Consider the following 21,616-nt stretch of genomic DNA (forward strand, 5'->3'; position numbering starts at 1 on the left):
TTCCTGGGGGTAATCAATAAATCATGTCATCACCTTCACCCCTCACAAAGGGGAGTGGGCAGAGAGAGGCCCTTCATCATCAAGGAAAAAGCATTCCCACTGCCAGAAATAAAAGGGAAAATGCAGCAATCAATCCTGTAATCTGAAGCCTTAAAACTAAAACATCTTAACAAGATGTAAAGTCACGACTCCGAAGGGGGGCGAAATGCATACCAATCCTGATCCCTGCTCGCCGGCTGGAGGATGAAAAGGCTCCCCAGGCTTGCAGCTTATTACACAGGAACTCAGCTTTGACTGAATGCTTCTTGCTCACCGCAGGACGCAGTGTATGAATATGAGTTAGAGATAAAAGTTAAGTGGTAGTTGGTGCTGAAGATTCAGCAGCACAAAGTTTTTTTCATGGTGTTAGCCGGCGAGGAATTCTCTAAGTCAAAGACTGGTTTTCCCTTTGCTTCTGTTAGAGCGGCAGCACGGGGATGTAGGATGAGGCACGTGGAGAGAAGGGGAGAGCAAAGGGGGCAGGGACCTATCTTGTTCTTGAGTAGCGAGATGCTCGCTGTTCTAGAAATACCTTTAATACTTGCTGCCGAGCGTGTGGAAGCCACAGCGAATGCCTGACAGAGAGGTGAGGGATCCGTGAGGACGAATATCGTCTCCTTCCCTTCAAGTCCGGCAGGACGGAGAGAAACCGTGTTCTCTCTCGAACAATGACCAAAAGAGCCGGCGTCCCGAGAGGCCAAGGTGCCTGGCGTCAGCTGCGTCTGTTGGTTCACAGAGCCACGTCCTTGCCTCTCAGGTGCAAGGGTTCCGGATTTCTCATGACCAAACCACGAGTGTGTTTCTGTACTTAACTTTTCTGAGTAACAAATCCTAAGAGATACTGTCGCTCGGCCCTCCCTAGATGTGGAAAAATCATCACCAAAAAGAAGAGGGATCCCCTTGCTTGGGGAGAGACCCGCGTGCGTGTCAGCCGCCGTGTCTGACGAGTCTGTGGCTGGAGACAGCGGGGTCTACGAGGCCTTCGTGAAACAGTAAGGACTCGGCGGGAGGGCTTTTCCGTGGCCCCGTGTGTCCTCATAGCTGTGCGCGGCGTGGGGGCTCCAGACGGAGCGCACCAGGGCCCGTAGTCCGCCCCGGACAGTGGTAGGGGTTGTCGGCATTAAAGAGATGGTCTGCCTGAAACTTTCAGTGTACCAAAAACATCCCATCTGACCCGCGTAGAGACTTGAAACTTGATTTAAGAAAATTATTTTGGCAATGTTTATTTTTGAGAGAGAGTGAGAGAGAGAGAGAGGGAGAGGGAGGGAGAGGGAGTGGTGGAGAGAGAAGGAGACACAGAATCCAAAGCAGGCTCCAGGCTCTGAGCTGTCAGCACAGAGCCCGATGCAGGGCTCGAACTCATGAGCTGTGAGATCATGACCTGAGCCGAAGTCAGATGCTTAAATGACTGAGACACACAGGCGCCCCTAAAACTTGATTTTGATGAGACTGTTGGAGTGGTTGGCCAGGACCCATCTGGCACATGCGGCTCCTTGTTTGGCTTTCTGAAAGCCTGGAGTGTGTCTAGGGGTGTGGTAGGCTCCAGGGCGGCTCAGGAAAGTCGGGCATCTCTCGCCTAAAGACTCGGAGGCAGACTGCTCTCAGAAAGGTGAAGAGTGATCTAAAAGAGAGAGCTTTCACTGGGGTCAGGTCCATCGGGTGGTGTCAGAGAGGGCTGTGCGTTCAGGTTTTCGGTCCGAGTCATCAAGTGACAAACGATGACCACAGCAGTCAATACCCCTATTCCGAAACGCGACCCCTGTGCCCGCTGTCGCCCCGCCCCTAGGCCTAGTGAGGTTGAAGATGTTGCATACAGTGAAGGGGACATTGCCATCGTGGAGACCGCCCAGGTGCAGATCGGACTCAGGTAAGGGAAGGCACGGGGGACGGGCAGCTCCTGGTGGCCCCGCGCTCTGTCCTCATCTCATCAGCTCTCCTCTTGACAGATACGACGCCAGACGGTCAAGTTTCATGGTGATCTTAGCACAGCTCCGAAATCTCCATGCCTTCTTGATACCTCACACATCAAAAGTGTAAGTAAAAGTAGCCAGGAACAAGTTGAAGGTCTGGAAGTAGTTCAGGTCTGATGATTGTGCATCCGATCGAGTGGTCCGTCCGGACGAGCAGGAGAGAGGCAGGGCCGCTGATCACGTCTTAATCCACAGAGGGGAAAACAGAAGGAAACGGAGAACGTGCGAAAAGCATAGTAGATTTGATCCTTATTCAACCAATTCGTTATTAGCTGTGTCGGGGCCTGTTTTTTTTTTTTTTTTAATTTAGTTAAAATGTTTGTTGTGGCCTAATTACAACCACGGCTGGCTTGCAGGGGTTTTCAGATCTTCTACACAAAAATGTGGTGATTACATTTATTTATCAGGACAACTCTGCCGGACGCCATATTGTGTTAATGCACGAGTATCATTCCCTAGCATCAAGGGTGGGTTTCCCTGTGACCACTAATTTCTTGACGTTACTTCCTGTTGCCAAATGAAGTGATGTCGTTACTGCTACAGAGCCTGTTGCTTAGGGACTGTGTTTCCTGACAGAAGTTTCTAGCAATCTGTACCACCATTTGTGCTTTCTGGAGTCAGAGTTTCAGGGACTCTTGAAAGTCTGTGGCCTCAGAGCACCAGAAAGAGGCCAGATTTCAACTTAGCATTGACTGGCTTCAAACCCAGAACCCATTATGTCCAACAGGCCCGCACTCGCTAATGTGTTCAACCTGCCAGTACCAGGGCTTGGAAAGAAGAAAGAGCTATTAAAGGGTGACGCCCACCCCCTGGACTCTGTACCCAGCCAGGTGGATGATTTTCTTAGTGATAGAGTATGTTCCTCAATGAGCCGGACATTGAAGAAGGCACCTGTAAGAGTCCCGGATGTTTTCCCTATGGGTTTAGCTTTAAATTTACACCTGAATATTCTAAGAATCATCTGAGAAAAAAAACTAGATAGAAATAAAAATGTAGCTGGACGGAGGCCCTTCAGTAGGTGGGAGAAGAGAGCTGGCGGGTGTCTGTGTGCTAATGATCACCAAAGCCAGAGGGCACAGCCTTCCAGGAGGGGAGTGGGCTCACAGGACCTCCTGAGTCAAGGGGCGGGTGGGATCCGCATGGAGAGCAAGGCCAGTAAAGAGGGAATGCTTAGGGGTGCCTGGGTGGCTCAGTCGGTTAGGCGTCCGACTTTGGCTCAGGTCATGATCTCGCGGTTCATGGGTTTGAGCCCTGCATTGGGCTCTGTGCTGACAGCGCAGAGCCTGGAGCCTGCTTCGGAGTCTGTGTCTCCTCCTCTCTCTGCCCTTCCCCCACTTGTGCTCTGTCTCTCTCTCTCAAAACTAAATAAATGTAAAAAAAGTTTTTAAAAACCAAAAAGGAATGCATACTGGGGAGTGTCTGGATCACCCCAGAGAGGCTGCTTCCGGGGCCTGAGAGTAGGAAGGCCAGTCCGGGGAGACCGACGTGCTTCTGTTAGATGTGACGTCTCCCTGCCAGTAAATATGCAGAGATCGAGGAATGTTGGCAGCCTTTTTGTGTCAACGTGGCAGATCTGGGAGAAGACGGCTCCCCAGGGAGCCAACCCGTGAGCAGGAGAGCCAGCCCACAGGTCCAGGAGAAAACCCCAGAGGCACCCTACATGCATTTTCTTTAGCCTCGTCCTGTCAGGGCAGGCTTCCCCAGATGCCCTGCCACCACCACGCTGGCCACTCTCTCGTCCCTGCGAGGGGGTCCCAGAGCGCCCCTGACGCCCAGTGGCAGCCAGTACGGCCTGGGCCCCGGGGCAGCACTGGGCAAGTGAGTCCACAGGGCTTCTGCCCCCCAGCTCGTGGGCAATTACTCGTCTCACTGCTCTGACCTCCTGGTGCCGCGTTCTTAAACCCGTGCCCGAAGGCCTGGGCCCAAAAGAGGCGCTGCACAAAGTGACAGCTTGTAGGAAATACCTCAAAATAGTTATTTCCCCACCCTCCCCCGCCCCAACTTCAAAGTGTACTTTCTGATTATTCGTTCCTCCAAGCGGCGCTTATGCCCCAGCTGGTCGGCAATGGCCGCAGTTTTATGAGTGGCTCCTGACTCTGGTTGTGGGGAGACCCCTCCCCCCCGACCCACAGCAGAACGAGAGGAAAAGCCCCTCTACCTTCTGGCCCCTGTGCCTCTGGCTCTTAACCACGTAAAACTTGTCTTCATGGGGAAATATTTTTTGGTCGCCTAAGTGGTTGGGCCACTGGTACAGAGGAAAACCAAAGTCCGGAGAACCAGAAAATTCCTTTCCAGTCCGGCTCTCCAGGATCCCTCCCCTCAGGCTTCCCCACGCCACAGACACAACAGGACAGCTTCTGCTGAGTCCCTCGATCTGACGGCAGTGGCCGAGGCCCTCCAGTCCACGAATGCCGAGTCTCCACAATCAGTGCTGATGTAAAATACGGAATTGATGTGACCTTCCTCAGCCCTGCACGTGAACTTACAGCGTCCATACGTGGAGGAAGGCATCTCCTGGAATATGAATTAGATAAGCCTGGAATTCGGAGCAGGGGAGGGACTTAACAGGTGTTCTCTTTCTGGGATTTAAAAGAAAATACCCCGTGCTCTAAGAGTTGCGGATCTTCATGTAACGTGTGCTAAGAAAAATCACTTGAAGGTAGCATTAGACGTCACTGTGTTTGAGAGCCCTCCTCTGAATTTTACAAAGCATGAGCCTCTTAAAACGGTTTGCCACATCTGAAACTTCGGTGATGCTAGACAATAATATTTTTAAGTTCTCTTATAGGCTAAGTAGCTTTTCTTTTGTGCTAATAGGATACTATATTCCTTTCCTGGGAAATGATCACAAGCACCTCTTGTTTAATCCTGAGGATGAGTATTCTTTGGGACAGAGACAGCACGATCCTGTCCTCCCAGCTCAGGAAACTTTATTGTGGAACCGGCCGTACGAGGGATGGCGGGACATTAAATTCATCTGCCCCGCATTTGCGTCCTCTCCACCTGCTGGCCGTGTGCCTCTGGGTGCGCACAGGGTCCCTCTGCCGCTGAGCGCACACAGACCTGGGATGGCCCCGGTGGTGGTCGGTCATGAACTCCGTGTTCCCCGTCTTTCTCTCTCTGGCGGATAACTCAGACGGTTGCTGTGACTCCCGTATCCCTGGAGCCGTGTGAAGCCCGTTTACTCTTGTTCTTGCAGGTATTTCAGGGTTGCTCTGCTTCCCTCCTCTGCCGACGTCAGCTGTCTGTTTCGAACAAAAGTCCATCCGGCCACAGAATCCATTCTATTCAACGATATGTTCAGGGTGGCCATTTCCCAAACAGCCTTGCAGCAGAAGACCCTGAGAGTGGATCTCTGCTCCGTTAGTAGGCACCGGAGTGAGGAATGCCTGGTAGGTTGTGCCCTGATTCCCAGCATCACGTGATAACCCCCGGCTGCATGTTCTGGCCACGGCCTTGCCGCTTGCCGGCTCTGATGCCGCCGCAGGTCCGCCCCGCGCCGTGGACACATCTGGTGATGGGCTCATTTTTATTTTTATCTTAAGTACTGATTTCTGGTTTTCATTCAATAACTATCAAATCTGCTTCTTAATTGTGATTTTTCTGGAAAACCTACCTTCCAGTCTACCCTTTGGCTAAAGCCGAACTTTGAGCTCTGTGGCGCCGATCACTGTGAGCATGTTTGTTGTTCCCAGCACGAGTCTTGTGCCGCGTGCCTGGCATACATTCTGTCACTTAATCCTCATGACGGTCCTAGGGAAAAGGTCTCGTGACCCTCCTTTCAGATAAAGAGCTGCTGCAAGAGGTCGTCTGTCCAGGGTCCCAAAGCTGGCGAGTGATGGAGCCAGGTGTCCAAACACACCCCCACATAGTGCACTGTCACGGTGCACACAGTCACAGCAGGGGACTGGCTGTATTGGCTGTCATTGTCCCCAGCTCCCAGGAAGACTTCGGTCTTGCTCTCTGGAGGAATATGACACTTAAATGCTAAAGCAAGAGAGTCCATATATAACTAAAAGTGAGTTTTGCACCCCACTGTACATAATAACCAGAAAACCGCCACATACCAGGAAGGTCACACGGTGTGGCCAGATGGGAGCACCTAGCGGTGTGCCTTCGAGTTCAGCGACAACACGGGTTTCTGGTTGACTTGCCTCTGCGGTACAACAGGAAACACGAAAACATGCTTCGTGATGAACAAAGTTTAAAAGGTTGAGAGATTTCTTATAAGTATTTCCTTTTTATGAAAACAATATTTGATAAGATTACCCGAGATTAAAAAAAGAGGCAAGGCTGACAAACTCAGTAGGCTGTGGGAAAGGCCTACCCGATCCATGTGCTGTCGGGAGCTCTATGCAATTAGTAAGTATGTTAATTAATATAGCCTTTTAAAAAAATGGTGCAGTTCAGTTAGATTCTGCCTCGTCTGTGTGATTTGCTGGAATATAAAAGCTTTTTTTTTTTTTTTTGACATTCTACTAACTTACCCAAATTAAAATTTTGCCGTCTGGTATCTCTTTAAGAACCACTGTAGAGTTTTTATTTGTTTTTGAATTTTACAGTGGGCGGTGGGTTTTTGTGAGTAATAATCAAACGACCCTTGCAGCATATTGTACGAGGTGTTCTGGCTTATGCTCAGTCGTTTACGCTTTAATTTTCATCTTTTGTCTTTTCATTTAAAAATAAGTCTACACGTAGAGAAAGTTGCATGCTTCGTCATTAGGCTCTGGCAAAATGGTATCTCACAAAATAATCCTAGGGCTGGCTTCTAGATTGGGATTATTTCTTATTTTGTCGCACCTAAAAATAGAAGACATTTTCAAGTTTAAAAAAAAATCCACCAATGCTATAGAACATGAATGTTGCATTTTTTAAACCCTAACACAAGCCTGCCCACGAATCTTAATTTTATGAGAGGAAGCAAATATGAATTTAAACATCCTATTTTCTCTCTTTACTCCCCCTCTCCCTTCATTTCACATAGGCTGGAACTCAGATCAGTCTGGCCGATTTACCGTTTTCCAATGAGATTTTCACCCTGTGGTATAACTTGCTTCCTTCAAAACAAATGTCTTGCAAAAAGAACGACGCAGAAAACGAGGATTCCGTGTTTCAGCCAGACCAGCCGCTAATCGACCCGATAGACTTGGTGAGTCACACTGGAGGAAAGGCTGACATTCTGACCGAATGAAATCACGCGGAATGGCTCTGGCGCCCACTTCCTCCTGTGCGCGTGCGCATAACGGCTCCCCCTCCGACAGCTCACCCTTCCTCAGGGCGTCCGAACAACGACCGAGCCAGAAAGAAAGACCGTTCCCAGTTTTGTTTCAAGTATGGTTTCTAAATGAATTGCTCGTTTCTGCTCACGCTTCCTTCCATCAAAATAAACTGGTGCAGAGTCTCCATTGGTTTAGGTGACCGTGGAAGACCTTTTGACTTAAATTTATACTTTCATGCGGTTGTGTGCGCATCTGTGATTCTCCTGCCAGGTCACACGTTTGGAACTCTGGCAAATTTCAAATGCTAAATTATTAAGGCCAAAGAGTGCCTTAGTTTCTGTCTCTAGCATCAATATCCATAAATAGTTTTCCACTAAAAAGTGTTTGGGTAACCAACAGCCATACTTCAACATTTCAGAAAACGTACAGAGGGGTATTTGGGGAGGCGATTCATCACTGACTTGGCATTTGTGAACATCATTACCAAGTTCGTTTTGATTATCTGTGAGGAAAGAGTTTACCAAGCAGAAGTCAGATAATTAGTGATCATCGACTGTGTGCAGGGAGCCAGAGTGGACATCGTGGTGGGTGGCGGAGGGGACGCAGCCGCGCCGGTAGAGCTTGCACCCGTGCCTGGGCTCGAGGCCGGCCCTGAGTCAGGCCCACGGGATGGAGCACGACTCCCACCCTTGAGAGCACTTGTGTAGTGGTCACTCCGTGGGGAACCTTGTAACAGCTCGATGACGTGTGACTCACACACCACACGGCTCCTCCACTTCAAACGTGCGGTTCACCCGACTGAAGCACACAGTTCAGCGGCTGTCAGTATATTCACCGAGTTGGGCCTCCAGCACCACAGTCTGACATCAGATCACTGTCGTCATCCCTCAGAGAAGCCCCGCGCCCATTAGCGGGCCCTCTCCATTCTCCCTGACCCCTCACCCAAGCCGTCCACTTGTCTTTTGGTCTCTGTACATTTGCTTGTTATGGACATTTCAGATCAATGGAATAATACAGTATTTGTTCTTTTGTGACTCCTTCTTGCACTCAGCATCCTGTCTTCTGGGTGCATCCATGTTCCAGCATGGATTAGTCCCTCATTCCTTTTTATTTCCAAATAAGACTCCATTGTGTGGATATAGCACCTTTTATCTATCTGTTCATCAGGAGATGGGCTGTTTCTGCTTAAAAGAATTTTTTTAATGTTTATTCATTTTTTGAGAAACAGAGAGCACAAGCCAGGGGAAGGACAGAGAGAGGAGACACAGAATGTGAAGCAGGCTCCAGGCTCTGAGCTGTCGGCACAGAGCCCGACGTGGGGCTCAAACCCACCAACTGTGAGATCATGACCTGAACTGAAGTCAGATGCTTAACTGACTGAGCCATCCAGGCGCCCCTTTGACTGTTTCTGCTTTTTGACTGTTATTAATATTGCTGCTGTGAACATTTGTTTGAGGGTTTGTGCAGACATACGTTTTCATTTCTCTCTGGTGTATAGACCAAGAGTGGAGTTGCTAGGTCATATAGTAGCTCTTGGGTTTTAATATTGTGAGGAACTGACAGGTTGTTCGTGGGGCTCAAACCCACGAACTGTGAGATCATGCCCTGCATTGAAGTCGGATGTTTAACTGACTGAGCCACCCAGGCGCCCTGCTTCCCCTCACTCTTACCGCAAGTTGGCTGTCTGATTTTAGCCATGCTAGTGTGGTGTAAAGTGCGGTCTTATTATGGTTTTGATTTCTATCCCTAATGACTAATGATATTGAGCATATTTTCATGGACTTATTGGCCATTAGTATATATATTTTTTCTTTCTTCTTTTCTTTAAATCCAAGTTATTTAACATATAATGTAATAATGACTTCAGGAGTAGAATTTAGTGATTCATCACTTAACATATAACACCCAGTGCTCATCCCAACAAGTGCCCTCCTTAAAACCCATCACCCATTTAGCCCAGCCCCCCACCCAACACCCCACCAGCGACTCTCAATTTGTTCTCTGTATATAAGACTCTTTTAGGGTTTGCTTCCCTCTCTGTTTTTATCTTATTTTTGCTTCCCTTCCCCTATGTGCATCTGTTTTGTATCTTTAATTCCGCATATTAGTGAAATCATATGATACTTGTCTTTCTCTGACAGACTTATTTCGCTTAGCGTAGTGCACTCTAGTTCCCTCCTCATTATTGCAAATGGCACAATTTCATTCTTTTTGATCGCCAAGTAGTATTCCGTGTATATATGTGTGTGTGTGTGTGTGTGTGTGTGTGTGTGTGTGTGTGTATACACACATACCACATCTTTACCCACTCATTAGTTGATGGACATTTGGATCTTTCCATACTTTGGCTATTGTCATTGGGGTGCACATGCCTCTTCAAATCAGCATTTTTGTATCCTTTGGATAAATACTGAGTAGTGCAGTTGCTGGGTTGTAATGTAGCTCTATTTTTAATTTTTTGAAGAACCTCCATCCTGTTTTCCAGAGTAGCTGCAGCAGTTTGCATTCCCACCAAAAGTGCGTTCCCACTGCATCCTAGACAACATCTGTTGTTTCCTGAGTTGTTAATTTTATCCATTCTGATAGGTGTGAGGTGGTATCTCACTGTGATTTTGATTTGTATTTCTCTGACGGTGAGTGATGTTGAGCATTTTGTCATGTGTCTGTTAGCCATCTGGGTGTCTTCTTTGGAAAAGTGTCTATTCATGTCTTTTGCCTGTTTCTTCACTAGATTATTTGTTTTTTGGGTGTTGAGTTTGATAAGTTCTCTATAGATTTAGGATACTAACCCTTTATCTGATATGCTGTTTGCAAATATCTTCTCCCATTCTGCCAGTTACCTTTTAATTTTGTTGATTGTTTGCTGTGCAGGAAGCTCTTATTTCCCTTGCCTCCTGAGACTTTTCAAGTAAAGCTGCTGCAGCCACGGTCAAAGGTTGTTGCCTGTTTTCTCCTTCCTCCTAAGATTTTGATGCTTTCTTGTCTTACATTTAGGTCTTTTATCCATTTTGAGTTTATTTGTGTATGATATAAGAAAGTGGTCCAGGTTCGTTCTTCTGTATGGCCCTGCCCCATTCTCCCAACACCATTTGCTAAAGAGACTGTCTTTTTTCCATCGGTATTCTTTACTGCTTTGTCGACGATTAGTTGTCCATACGTTTGTGAGTCCATTTCTGGGTTCTTTATTCTGCTCCATTGATCTATGTGCCTGTTTTTGTGCCAATACTATAGTGTCTTGATGGCTGTAGCTTTGTAATACAACTTGAAGTCCAGAATCGTGATGCCTCCAGTTCTGGTTTTCTTTTTCAGCATGAACTTTGGCTATTCGGGGTCTTTTCTGGTTCCATGCAAAGTTTAGAATTATTTGTTCTAGCTCTGTAAAGAATGCTGGTGTTATTTTGATAGGGATTGCACTGAGTATGTAGATTGCTTTGGATAGTGTCAACATTTTTACAATATTTCTTCTTCCAATTCATGAGCATGGATGTTTTTCCATTTCTTTCATAAGATTTCCATAGTTTTCAGTGTCGATCTTTTACCTCTTTGGTTAGATTTATTTATTCCTTGGTATTTTATGGGTATAGTGCAGTTGTAAATGGGATCAATTCCTTTGTTTATTTCTCTTTCTGCTGCTTCATGGGTGTATAGAAATGCAACCAATTTCTGTACGTTGATTTTATATTCCGCACCTTTGCTGAGTTCATGGATCAGTTATAGCAGTTTTTTTGGTGGAGTCCTTTGGGTTTTCCACGTAGAATATCATGTCATCCATGAAGAGTGGAAGTTTGATTTCTTCCTTGCCAGTTTGGATGCCTTTTATTTCTTTTTTTGGTGTCTGATTGCCAAGGCTAGAACTTCCAGTACTATGTTGAATATCCATGGTGAGAGTGGACATCCCTATTGTGTTTCTGATCTTAGAGGGAAAACTTTCAGCTTTTCCCCATTGAGGATGATATTAGCTGTGGGTCTTTTGTATATGGCCTGTATGATCTTGAAGTATGTTCCTTCTATGCCTACTTTCTTGTGGGTTTTTATCAAGAAAGGATGCTGTATTTTGTCACATGCTTTTTCTGCATCTTTTGAGAGTATCATGTGGTTCTTATTGTTTTATTAATGTGCTGTATCACATTATTTGATTTGTGGATATTGATAAATCTCATTTCATCATGGTTAATAATCCTTTTAGTGTATTGTTGGATCTGGTTTGGTAGTATCTTGTTGAAGATTTTTGCATCCATGTTCATCAGGGAAATTGGTCTGTCATTCTCCTTTTTAGTGGGGTCTTCGTCTGGTTTTGGAATCAAGGTAATGCTGGGCCATTGGTATAGTTAAAAAAAAGTTTTTTTGAGACCCGTCTATTCAGATCCTTTCTCTTTGTTTTAAATTCTGTATCATTTTATTTTATAATTTATTATTATTTTATTGTTGAGTGATAAGAGTTCCTCATATACTCTTGACACACATCCCTTATCCAATAATGACTTCTAAATATTTTCTCTCATTCTATGGGTTTCTTTTCACTTATTTTAAATCAATTAATTAATTTTTGAGAGAGGGGGGGCACAAGGGAGCAAGGGACAGAGAGAGAAGGAGAGAGGGAGAAAGAGAGAGAGGAGGAATCCCACGCTGACCGCATGGAGCCCAGTGCGGGACTTGAGCTCACCTGACATGGGGCTCGAATTCATGAACCATGAGATCATGACCTGAGTCGAAGTTGGATGGTTAACCAACTGAGCCACCCAGGTGCCCCTTCACTTTCTTAGTGGTTTTTTTTTTTTTTTGAAGTACAAAATTTTTAATTTTGATAAAGTCCAGATTTTCTGTTTCTTTCTTTTATTGCTTGTGCTGTTGGTGTCATATCCAAGAGGCTTTGCCTAACCAAACGGCACAAAGATTTATGCCTGTGTTTTCTTATGAGTATTTTACAGTTTAGTCTTATTTTAAGTCTCCAATCCATTTGGGTTGTTCTTTATGTGTGATGTCAGGAGTGGGTCCAAGTTCATTTTCTTGTACTGTGAGTATGCAGTTGTCCCCAGGCCCACTTAGTGAAAACACTGGTCTTTCCCCACTGAGTTATCTTGGCACCATTGCTAAAAACCAGTTTACTGTATGATTGTTTATCTTTCTGGACTCTAAATTCTGTCCCATTAATCTGTATATCTGTATTTATGCCAGCACCACGCTTCTGTGATGACACTAGCTTTGTAGTTAATTGAAATCAGAACATGTGAGTCACCCAACTTTGTTTTTCTTTTGCAGAATGGTTTGTCTTATTCATGGTTCCTTGCATTTCCATATGAATTTTAGTATCAGTTTGTCAATTTCTGCCAAAAAAAAAAAGGCAGCTAGGATTTTTATATAGATTGCATTGAGTCAGTACATCAGTAGGGAGGGGGATGGGTATTGGCATCTTAACAGTTTTAACTTGTTATCCATGGATTTGGGATATCTTCCCATTTATGTGGGTCTTTATTAACCTCTTTGAAAAATATCTTCTAGTTTTCACAGCCCAAGTTTACACTTCTTTTATTAATTTTATTCTTTTTGATGCTATTGTAAATAGAAATATTTTCTTTTCAGATTTATCTTGCATCCTACAACCTTAATGGCTTATGAGGTCTAGTGGTTTTCACGGATTTCTTAGAATTTCCTGTATATAAGATCATATCTTCTGCAAATACAGTTGGTTTTTACTTCTTTCTTTCCAATTGCTTTTAACTTCTTTTTCTTGCCTCTTGATCCTGGCCTGAACCTGCAATACAATATTGAAAGAAATGGTGAGGACAGAAATCCTTGCTGTGTGTGTGATCTTATGGGGAAGCTTTCAGTCTTTCACCATGACATATGATTTTTGTTGTAGTTGCCTTTTATTAAGTTGAGGAAAATCCTTTTCCTAGTTTGTTGAGTGTTTTATCATAAAGGCTGTTGGATTTAACCAGTGTTTTTCTTCTGCATCTATTGAGATTACATGTTTTTTGTCCTTTATTCTGTTCATACGGTTTATTGATTTCAGATGTCAAACCAACTTCTCATTCCTAGGATGAATCCCACTTGGTCATGGTATGTAATCCTTTTTATATGATACTAGATTCAGTTTCCTAGTATTTTGTTAAGAACTTTTTTTTCCATCTATATTCGTAGTTTTCTTCTCATAACTTTGTCTAGTTTCAACATCGGGGTAATTCTGGCCTCAGGGAATGAGTTAGGAACTGTTCCCTCATCTACCATTTGAGAAGAATTGGTATGAATTCTTATTTAAATGTTTGGTAGAAATTGGCAGTGAAGCCCTCTGGATTTGGACTTTGTGGAAAGTTTTTTGTTTAGTAATTCAATCTCTTGTTATAAGTCTGCTCAGAAATTTGTTATAATATCACTTTGAGTAGTTTGTGTCTTTCTGGAATGTGCTCACTTTATCTAGTATATTATCCAACTTGTTGGCAAATGGTTGTTTCTAGTAACCCTTAAAATTTATTTTCTGTCTATAAAGTTGATAGTGATGTTCCCTCCTTCTCTTCTGATTTCAGTAAGTTGAACTTTCCATTTTTCTTGGTCAGTTTAGCTAAAGGTTTTTACTTTTTTGAATCTTTTCAAAGAAGTGACTTTTGGTTTCACTGATCTTCTTTAATATTTCTCCATTTGTTTTGTGACTTTCTACCCTGGTCTTTATTATTTCCTTCCTTCTGATTGCTTTAGGTGGTCTTTTCACTCTTTTTTCCATTTTCTTCAGGTGGAAGGTTAGGTTATAGATTTGAGATCTTTCTTCTGTTTTAACATAGGCTCTTCGAGCTGCACGTTTCTTGCTGAGCACTACTGCAGCAGCATCTTACAGACTTTAGTATGTTTTCATTTTCATTCAACTCTTAAGGATTTTGTAATTTTCTTCATGACTTCTTTGATTCATTGATTATTTAGGAATGTGTTAATTTCCACAGCTTTGTTATTTCTTATTGTTTCCTTCTGTTATTGACTCCTAATTCCATTACAGTGTGGCCCAAGAATATATTTTGTATGATTTCAGTCCTTTTAAATCTGCTGAGGTTTGTTTTATGGCCTAGCATATGCTGCCAATCCTGGAGAATGTTCCATGTGCACTTGAGAAGAATGTGTATTCTGCTCTTGTTGGGTGAGTTTTCTGTGGGTGTTTATTAGATCTCATTTGTTCACGGTGTTGTTATATGCATATATATGCATTTTTATTACATTTTTTATCGTATTCTAATCTTGAACTCGTTTCTTTTGTGGAGGGGAGTGATGGAGAGATTTATAACACGGTAGACAGGTCTTATGTGAATTTTCCAATGAATTTTCACAAAGCGAGCACACCTGTGTAGCTCCCACCCACATCAGGGTACAGTGCGTCCCCAGCACCCCGGGGCCCTCCCTATGCCCCACCCTAGTCCTCACCAGTCTCCCCTCATGGTAATCTCTAGTGTGACTTCTGTCTTTGAACTGTACATAATGGAATCATTCAGTATATGTTCTGTTCTGTCTGGCATCTCATACTCAGCATTATGTTTGTGAGAGTCATCTGTGTTACTTTGCATAATTGTAGTTCATTTGTGCTCACTGTTGTGTGATATTTCATTGTATAATTTTATCACGGTTTATGTATCCATTCTGCTATTGGTGGACATTTGAGATTCTAATTTGGAGGCTCTTATGAGTAATGCTGCTGTGAGCATCTCGTACATGTCTTCACCTTCTTTCATTTTAGCCATTGTAGTAGATATATAGTACTCTCTGGTATTTTTTGTGTTATCCTGATTATAATATTTAATGGCCAAATGGATGCCCTCTTTGTGAAACGTCTGTCAAAGACCTTGCCCGTTTTTCTGTTGGATTCTTTTTCTTAATAGGTTGGTAGCAGTTCTTAATCTCAGATTTGAGTGTTTTGCCAAATATGTCTATTGCAAATATCTTTTCTCATTCTGTGGCTTGCCTTTTAATTTTCTTAATGTCATCTTTTGGTGAATGGAAGTACTCAGGTTTCCCTGTATGCTTAGTGCTTTCCTTGGCTATTTAAGAACTATTTGCCCACCCCAGGATCATGAAGATGGTTTCCTGTCTTGTCTTATAAAAGCTTCATTGGTTTATCTTTCACATTTAGATCTTCAACTCATCTGAAGTTAGTATTTGTGTAAGCTATGAGGGTAGGGATCAAGATTTCTTTTTATCCATGTGGTAGCCCATTGGCCTGCTATCATTTGTTGAAAAGACTTTCTTTCCTAACTTCATTGCAGTATCATCGGGAGTCTGTTCTTGGATATTCTGTTCTATTCTGCTGGCTTAGTTGTCTTTGTAGAAAATACTATACTTTTTTCAAAGTGATAACTTTGAATAATTCATCATGTAGAATGATTTTTCTGATGTTATGTGTAGATAATCACTATCAGATTAAAGAAGTTTCTTGCTCTTTCTAGTTTGCTAAGACTTTTAATAATGCATGGATATTGAATTTTCTCAAACATTTTTACTGTTTACTTAACTCTTAAATTGATTCTACAATTTGTCTTTTTTATTCTTTTAGTGTGCTGGATTATACATTGATTAACTTTTGAATGTTAAACCACCCTTGGATTCTTGGAATAAAACAGACTTCATTGTGATGTGTTTTATATGTGTTTTTATATATGTTGCTAGATTTGATTTCTTGATTTTGTGTTTGGGTTGATTTTCATTTATGTTCATGAGAGAGATTAGTCTTTTTCTTTTTTTGTAATGTCGTTTTTTTGACCTCAAGATCTACCAGGCTTCATAACGTAAATTAGAAAGTGTCCCTCCCTTGTTCACTTCCTGTGGAAGGTTTTGTAAGGTGGGTAGCATTTCTTCCTTAAATAGTTGGGAAAATTCCCAAGATAATTCACCAGCCCAGCCTGTAATTTTCTTTGTGAGAAGCAGCCTTCCACAACCAAGGCTTTGCAAGAAGTAAACATGTACAAAAACATGTTTTCGATGACTATTTTTTTATTTCTTCCAAGAATAGTACATAACTCACACCATTCTAGATGTTATGTTTTGTTTTGCTTTAACATAATGGATGCTGGAGGGCAGTGGGGCTTAATTCTCATAGAATCCCAGTTGAAAAGGGCTGGTGGACCATTTTTTATTATAGCTTCCATTTCTTTATTAGCTACAGGACTATTCCAGGAGCGCCTGGGGGCTCAGTCTGTTAAGTCTCCAACTTCGGTTCAGGTCATGATCTCATGGTTCGTGAATTTGAGCCGCCGCGTTGGGTTCTGTGCTGACAATTTGGAGCCTGTTTGGGATTTGGGATTCTCTCTCTTCCTTTCTTCTCTCTCTCTCTCTCTCTCTCTCTCTCTCTCTCTCTCTCTCTCTCTGCCACTCCCTGACTCATGCTTTCTCTCTCTCAAAATAAATAAACTTTTAAAAAAAGGATACAGGACTATTTCAGCTTTCTGTATTTGCATTCATTTTAGTAAGTAGCATTTCCTACAAGATTGGTCTATTTTAAATTCTCAAAACTTTAGCAAAGATATTCAAGATACCCTCTTATTTTTCATATATACAAGGACTTTGCTGTGTTTCTGTTTTGTTTCTCACATTGGTAAATCTGTACCATTTCTTCTTTTTTTCCTCACTCTTGCTAAGGACTTGGCAAATGTTTTATTTTATTCAAAGAAACATCTTTGATTGTTGGCCTTGTTGATCTTTTTTTCTCTATGTATACATGTGTTTTGTATTTTATTAATTCTGCTCTTTTCTTTATTATGTCCTTGCTTCTACTTTAATTAGATGTAATTTGCTGCACTTTTTTTTGTTACTTCTTGAGATAGATCATTGTGCAGCAACCTTCTTTTCCAATGTATACATTTAGGGCTTAAAAATTCTTTTTGAGCACAGCTTTTTCTGCTTTTCACAAGTTTGATAATATATTATCAAAATATTGAATATAAAATGGTCTTTAATTTTCATTATAATTTCTTTTTTGATATATGCAGTCTTTTTGGAAGTATATTTGCCTAATTCCTGAACAGTGGGATTTTCTAATTATCTTTTTATTATTCATTTCTTTTTTTTAATTTTTTTATGTCTTTTATTTATTTTTGAGAGACAGAGAGTCAGTGTGAGCAGGGAAGGGTCAGAGAGAGAGGGAGACACAGAATCTGAAGCAGGCTCCAGGCTCTGAGCTAGCCGTCAGCACAGAGCCCGACGCGGGGCTCGAACCCACAAACCGTGAGATCATGACCTGAGCTGAAGCCAACGCTTAACCGACTGAGCCACCCAGGCGCCCCTGTTATTCATTTCTTCTAGCTGTACCTGTTTTCAGAGAGCAGCATACACACTATTCAATCATACAGAATATTGGAATTTCCTTTATGGCTTAGTATGTGGTCAGTTTTGGTAAAAGTTCTGTGTGTTCTACAGGCCACGTTTGCTCATTTTTTAATTTAAAATCTTCTACATTTACTGGTTTTTTAATTTGCTTATTTTACCAGTTATTGAGAGACTTATTAAAATCCTCCATCTTAGGATTATAGATGTCTGTTTCTCCTTTTGGTTTTTAGTCTTTGCTTTCTGATGTCTGTGTTTATGTTCATGGATGAATATAATTTTAGCATTGTGTTGTATCTTTCGGTTCAGCTGGCCCTTTCATTGTTATAAATATCCCTCTTTATCTGTAATGATACCCCTTGTTTTAAAATTTGTTTTGTCTAGTATCCATAAAGCTATCTATACCCTTTTTTGGTTAGTGTTTTCATAGTTCATCTTTTTCCATCCATTTACTTTCAATCTTTTTGAATTCTTACATTTAAAGAGTTTCACTTGTAAGCAGTATATAGTTGGTTTTGGTTTATTATCCAGTCTTAAAATCCTTACCTTTTAATTGAAATACTTAGTTCATTTATATTTAATCTTATAAGTGATCTATATGGGTTTGAACATACTGTCTTACTCTTTGGTTTTTTTCAGGGAAGGAAAATTTCATTTTCCTTCTATTAGATCATTAGTAATAAAGTCTTTTATTTTTTGCTGTGTCCCTAGTGATTACAGCATACATTCTTGCCTTCTTAGAAGCTACCTTAAATTAATGCTTCTACTTTTTCCCAGATTGTACAAGAATTTTAAAAGACTTTAACACCACTTACTCCATTTCCTCCTTCTGCAGTGTCTTTATTTCCAGTGTCTTTATTTCCACTTGAAAAGGAAATTTTTTTCTGCATATTCAGAATTCTAGGTGGGCAGTTAATTCTCTGGACACATGACAGATACCATTTTGTGGTCATTTGGCCTCCACTGATTCTGCTGAGCTGCTGGAGAACAGTTGATCCTTAAAAAAGTAATGCATCTTTTTTTTTTTTGTCATTGCTCATAAGATTGTCTCTCTTCCTTTCATTTTCAGCAATTCCACTCTGATGTGCCAATGTGGATTTGTGTTTACGCTAGTGAGATTCTCTGTCATTTTATCAGTTTTTTTGAACACATTAACTGTAAAAAAAATTCCTTCTCTAAATAACAGCAGTGTATGGACTGCCTGTAGGTTGCCTCTTTTATCTTATCTGTTGTTGTTCTTGGTTTCCAACGGATGCTGGGTATTGTGCGTGAAGAACTGTGGAGGCTCTGGTTGATATTTTCCTCCAGAGAGGATTTATTATTCTTCCAGAAGGCAGATTACAATATAAGCAGACGCCCTGAGTCACTTGGAGGACCTGCATTCCCATTTTTCTCTCCCTGGGACCCTGAAGACACTGAAATATCTGCCTACTGTTTTCACCTCCCCACAGCCGGGTTTTGCTTAATTTCCCGCCTCTTGCTGTCAAATGTGCAGCCAAGGAACGGGAGGCACCACAACAAGAACATGGTGCACAGCACCAGACTCCCCTTGTGGTCCGTTTCTCTGGCCCCTGGCGTGCAGACTGCCTTGGGGATCTCCCACTCGGTTCTCCTCTTCATGTCCTGTCGGTAGTGCCACTGTGCCGGGCAGCCACAGCCTCAACCGCTAGAACTGACACACGTCCCCAGGGGAAGAGAGTGGCAGTGATGTCGCTTCACCTCCCTGCGTTTCTCTTCTCCCTGGGATCTTGACCTCCGGTCCCAGTGGCCTGTGTTGTTCTTCGTGACTTTAAAGCCGCTGGAGGTTTGTTTGCTGCCTTTCATTTTCCTGTTTGTTCTCAGTGGGAGCGATGTGTCTAGTGCCACCTTCTTGTTCACAACCGGCTTAAGTCCCATCTGATGAGTTTTTAAATCCATTCTCAACGTGTGATGTTAATTGCCTTCCGGATGCCTTCTGTTCTCCAGGATGCTGTGTCAGCCCTCCTGGCCAGGACATCAGCCGAGCTGTTGGCGGTGGAACAAGAATTAGCCCAGGAAGAGGAGGAGGAGGAGGAGGAGGAGGAGGAACCAGGACAGGAAGAAGAGCAAAGGGGCCCAGATGGAGACTGGTAAAGACACTGGTTTCTCTTGCTATTCAGGAATGCAAAGAGAGTGTGTGGTTCACAGGGAAACCCTTATAGGTTCAGATCTTGCCCTGGAATTACGGAAAGCGGTGTCGTGTCAGGGAGCTGCCACTAAAGGAAAGACCCTCTTTGGTCATTAGAGAGTTGAAGAAGGTAACAGTGAAATTCTGAGCCGAGCCAGAGCGAACACGGGAAGGACTTTCTTTGTCTCCCTGCCTCCGGAAGTTCTGACACTCTCTCCTGGGCTTTTTACAATTCTCAGTCTCAACTACCTGTTTTGAGGGGCACCTGGGTAGCTTAGGCAGTTGAGCCTCTGACTCTTGATCTTGGCTCAGGTCATGATCCCAAAGTCCTTGGATCGAGCCCTGCATCAGTCTCTGCGCTGAGCATGGAGCCTGCTTGGGATTTTCTCTCTCTCCCTCTGCCCCTCTCCTGTTCTCTCTCTCTCTAAAATCCTCCCCCTCCTTCTCATCATCATCTACCTGTTTTGAAAGTTGTAGTATTTTCTTATCAATTCATAAATCAATTTAAAAACTTAACTTTCTTTTTTATAAATTATCAGAAGTACCTTGTACCCTTTAGGTTCAGGTAAGTCAAAGCACGTATCTGGAAAAGTTTCTGAGTTCTCATTTCCTATTTGTTACCACTTCTACCTTCTTTTTCTGTTTTCCCCTAATTATCCATACCCCCGCCTTTGAAAAAAATAGTTATTATACCTTTGGTCTAGAATCACCTATGTATGAAGAACTGCCTTTCCTGGTTTGCACCGTTTTCTCTAAAAACAAATTTTAGTGAATGCATCAGTTTTTAAAGTGTAGATATAAAATTATTTGGATTAATTTTAATGTATATATAGTTGCTCATACGGTTAGCACATATGCACATACATATAGAGCATGCATTTGTGCACGTCTGCATAAAACTTGTAGCAAACCAAGACCAACAAGAGATGTCATAAATAACAAAATCTTGGACATTTGGAAGGAACACCTTACTACATTGACGCAGAAAGGCACAGATATACTTTGTTCTTATCAGAAACCCTTTCCGGTTATTACGAATCAGCACACTGCAAAAAAACGTAAATACGAGAGTGATTATAAAGTCCATCATGATGTTTTTAAACACTAAACCTTTGTGTATGTAAAACACAATTTGTTGTGTGTACATTTCCAAGAATACACTCAGTATGCAGCATAGAGGAATTCATAGCGAGCAGAAGCCACCGCTAGCCTCCCTGTGCCCATCTCATGACTAGCCGGTTACTAAGTGGCAGGTGCCCATCTGTCAGAGCGTCACCAATCAGTTACAGCCCACCTTTCAGTTATCAGCGCCGAAAATGTTACTCTTCTAAGACATGAAACTCAGTGGGGCATCAGATACTCTAAGGTACGCTGGTGCCCTTGCTGTCCTGCCAATGTGGTTTATACAGAACATACACCCGTATGTACATTCTGGAGCCTGTTAGAGACAAGATCATATGGCCTTAGGATTCTTCTTACTTCAGGGGTAAAACTCCCTTCACTCAGCGTTTTTCTCCTGCTAGACTATGAGCACAGTTGTTTTTTATAAAGATTTTATTTTTAAGTAATCTCTAAACCCAAGGTGGGGCTCGAACTTGTAACCCCGAGAGAAGGAGTTGCACGATGCACTGTCGGTGCCCCGACGATGGATATTTTCAGCGCTTATGTCTTTGTTCGCTTTTAGCAGAGTCACTCTGTTCTGTTGCCGGATTAAGTTTATAACAAGTAAACAACTGATATCAAGTTATTTGATAGTGGGTGTCAGTGCTTTTATTTTTTATTTTTTTATTTTTTAAAAATAGTTAATTGTCAAATTGGTTTCCACACAACACCCAGTGCTCTTCCCCACAAGTGCCCTCCTCCATCACCACCACCTCTTTCCCCCCCTCCCCCTCAACCCTCAGTTCATTTTCAGTATTCAATAGTCTCTCAGGTTTTGCGTCCCTCTC

At 42.8% G+C, this 21,616-nt stretch overlaps 1 protein-coding gene across 1 annotated transcript in view; it reads left to right on the top strand.

The window, feature by feature from the left end:
• Positions 1 to 21,616, top strand: part of WWC2 (WW and C2 domain containing 2) — a 180,954-nt gene that overhangs the window by 132,628 nt on the left and 26,710 nt on the right. The window contains exons 12-17 of the mRNA XM_029934162.1: positions 902 to 1,031; positions 1,826 to 1,906; positions 1,986 to 2,072; positions 5,209 to 5,401; positions 6,994 to 7,158; positions 19,487 to 19,629. Coding sequence (XP_029790022.1) covers positions 902 to 1,031; positions 1,826 to 1,906; positions 1,986 to 2,072; positions 5,209 to 5,401; positions 6,994 to 7,158; positions 19,487 to 19,629 — 799 coding nt within the window. The remainder of the gene's footprint in view (positions 1 to 901; positions 1,032 to 1,825; positions 1,907 to 1,985; positions 2,073 to 5,208; positions 5,402 to 6,993; positions 7,159 to 19,486; positions 19,630 to 21,616) is intronic.

Source organism: Suricata suricatta, chromosome 1 (genome assembly GCF_006229205.1).
Source record: "Suricata suricatta isolate VVHF042 chromosome 1, meerkat_22Aug2017_6uvM2_HiC, whole genome shotgun sequence".
NCBI classification, from domain to species: domain Eukaryota; kingdom Metazoa; phylum Chordata; class Mammalia; order Carnivora; family Herpestidae; genus Suricata; species Suricata suricatta.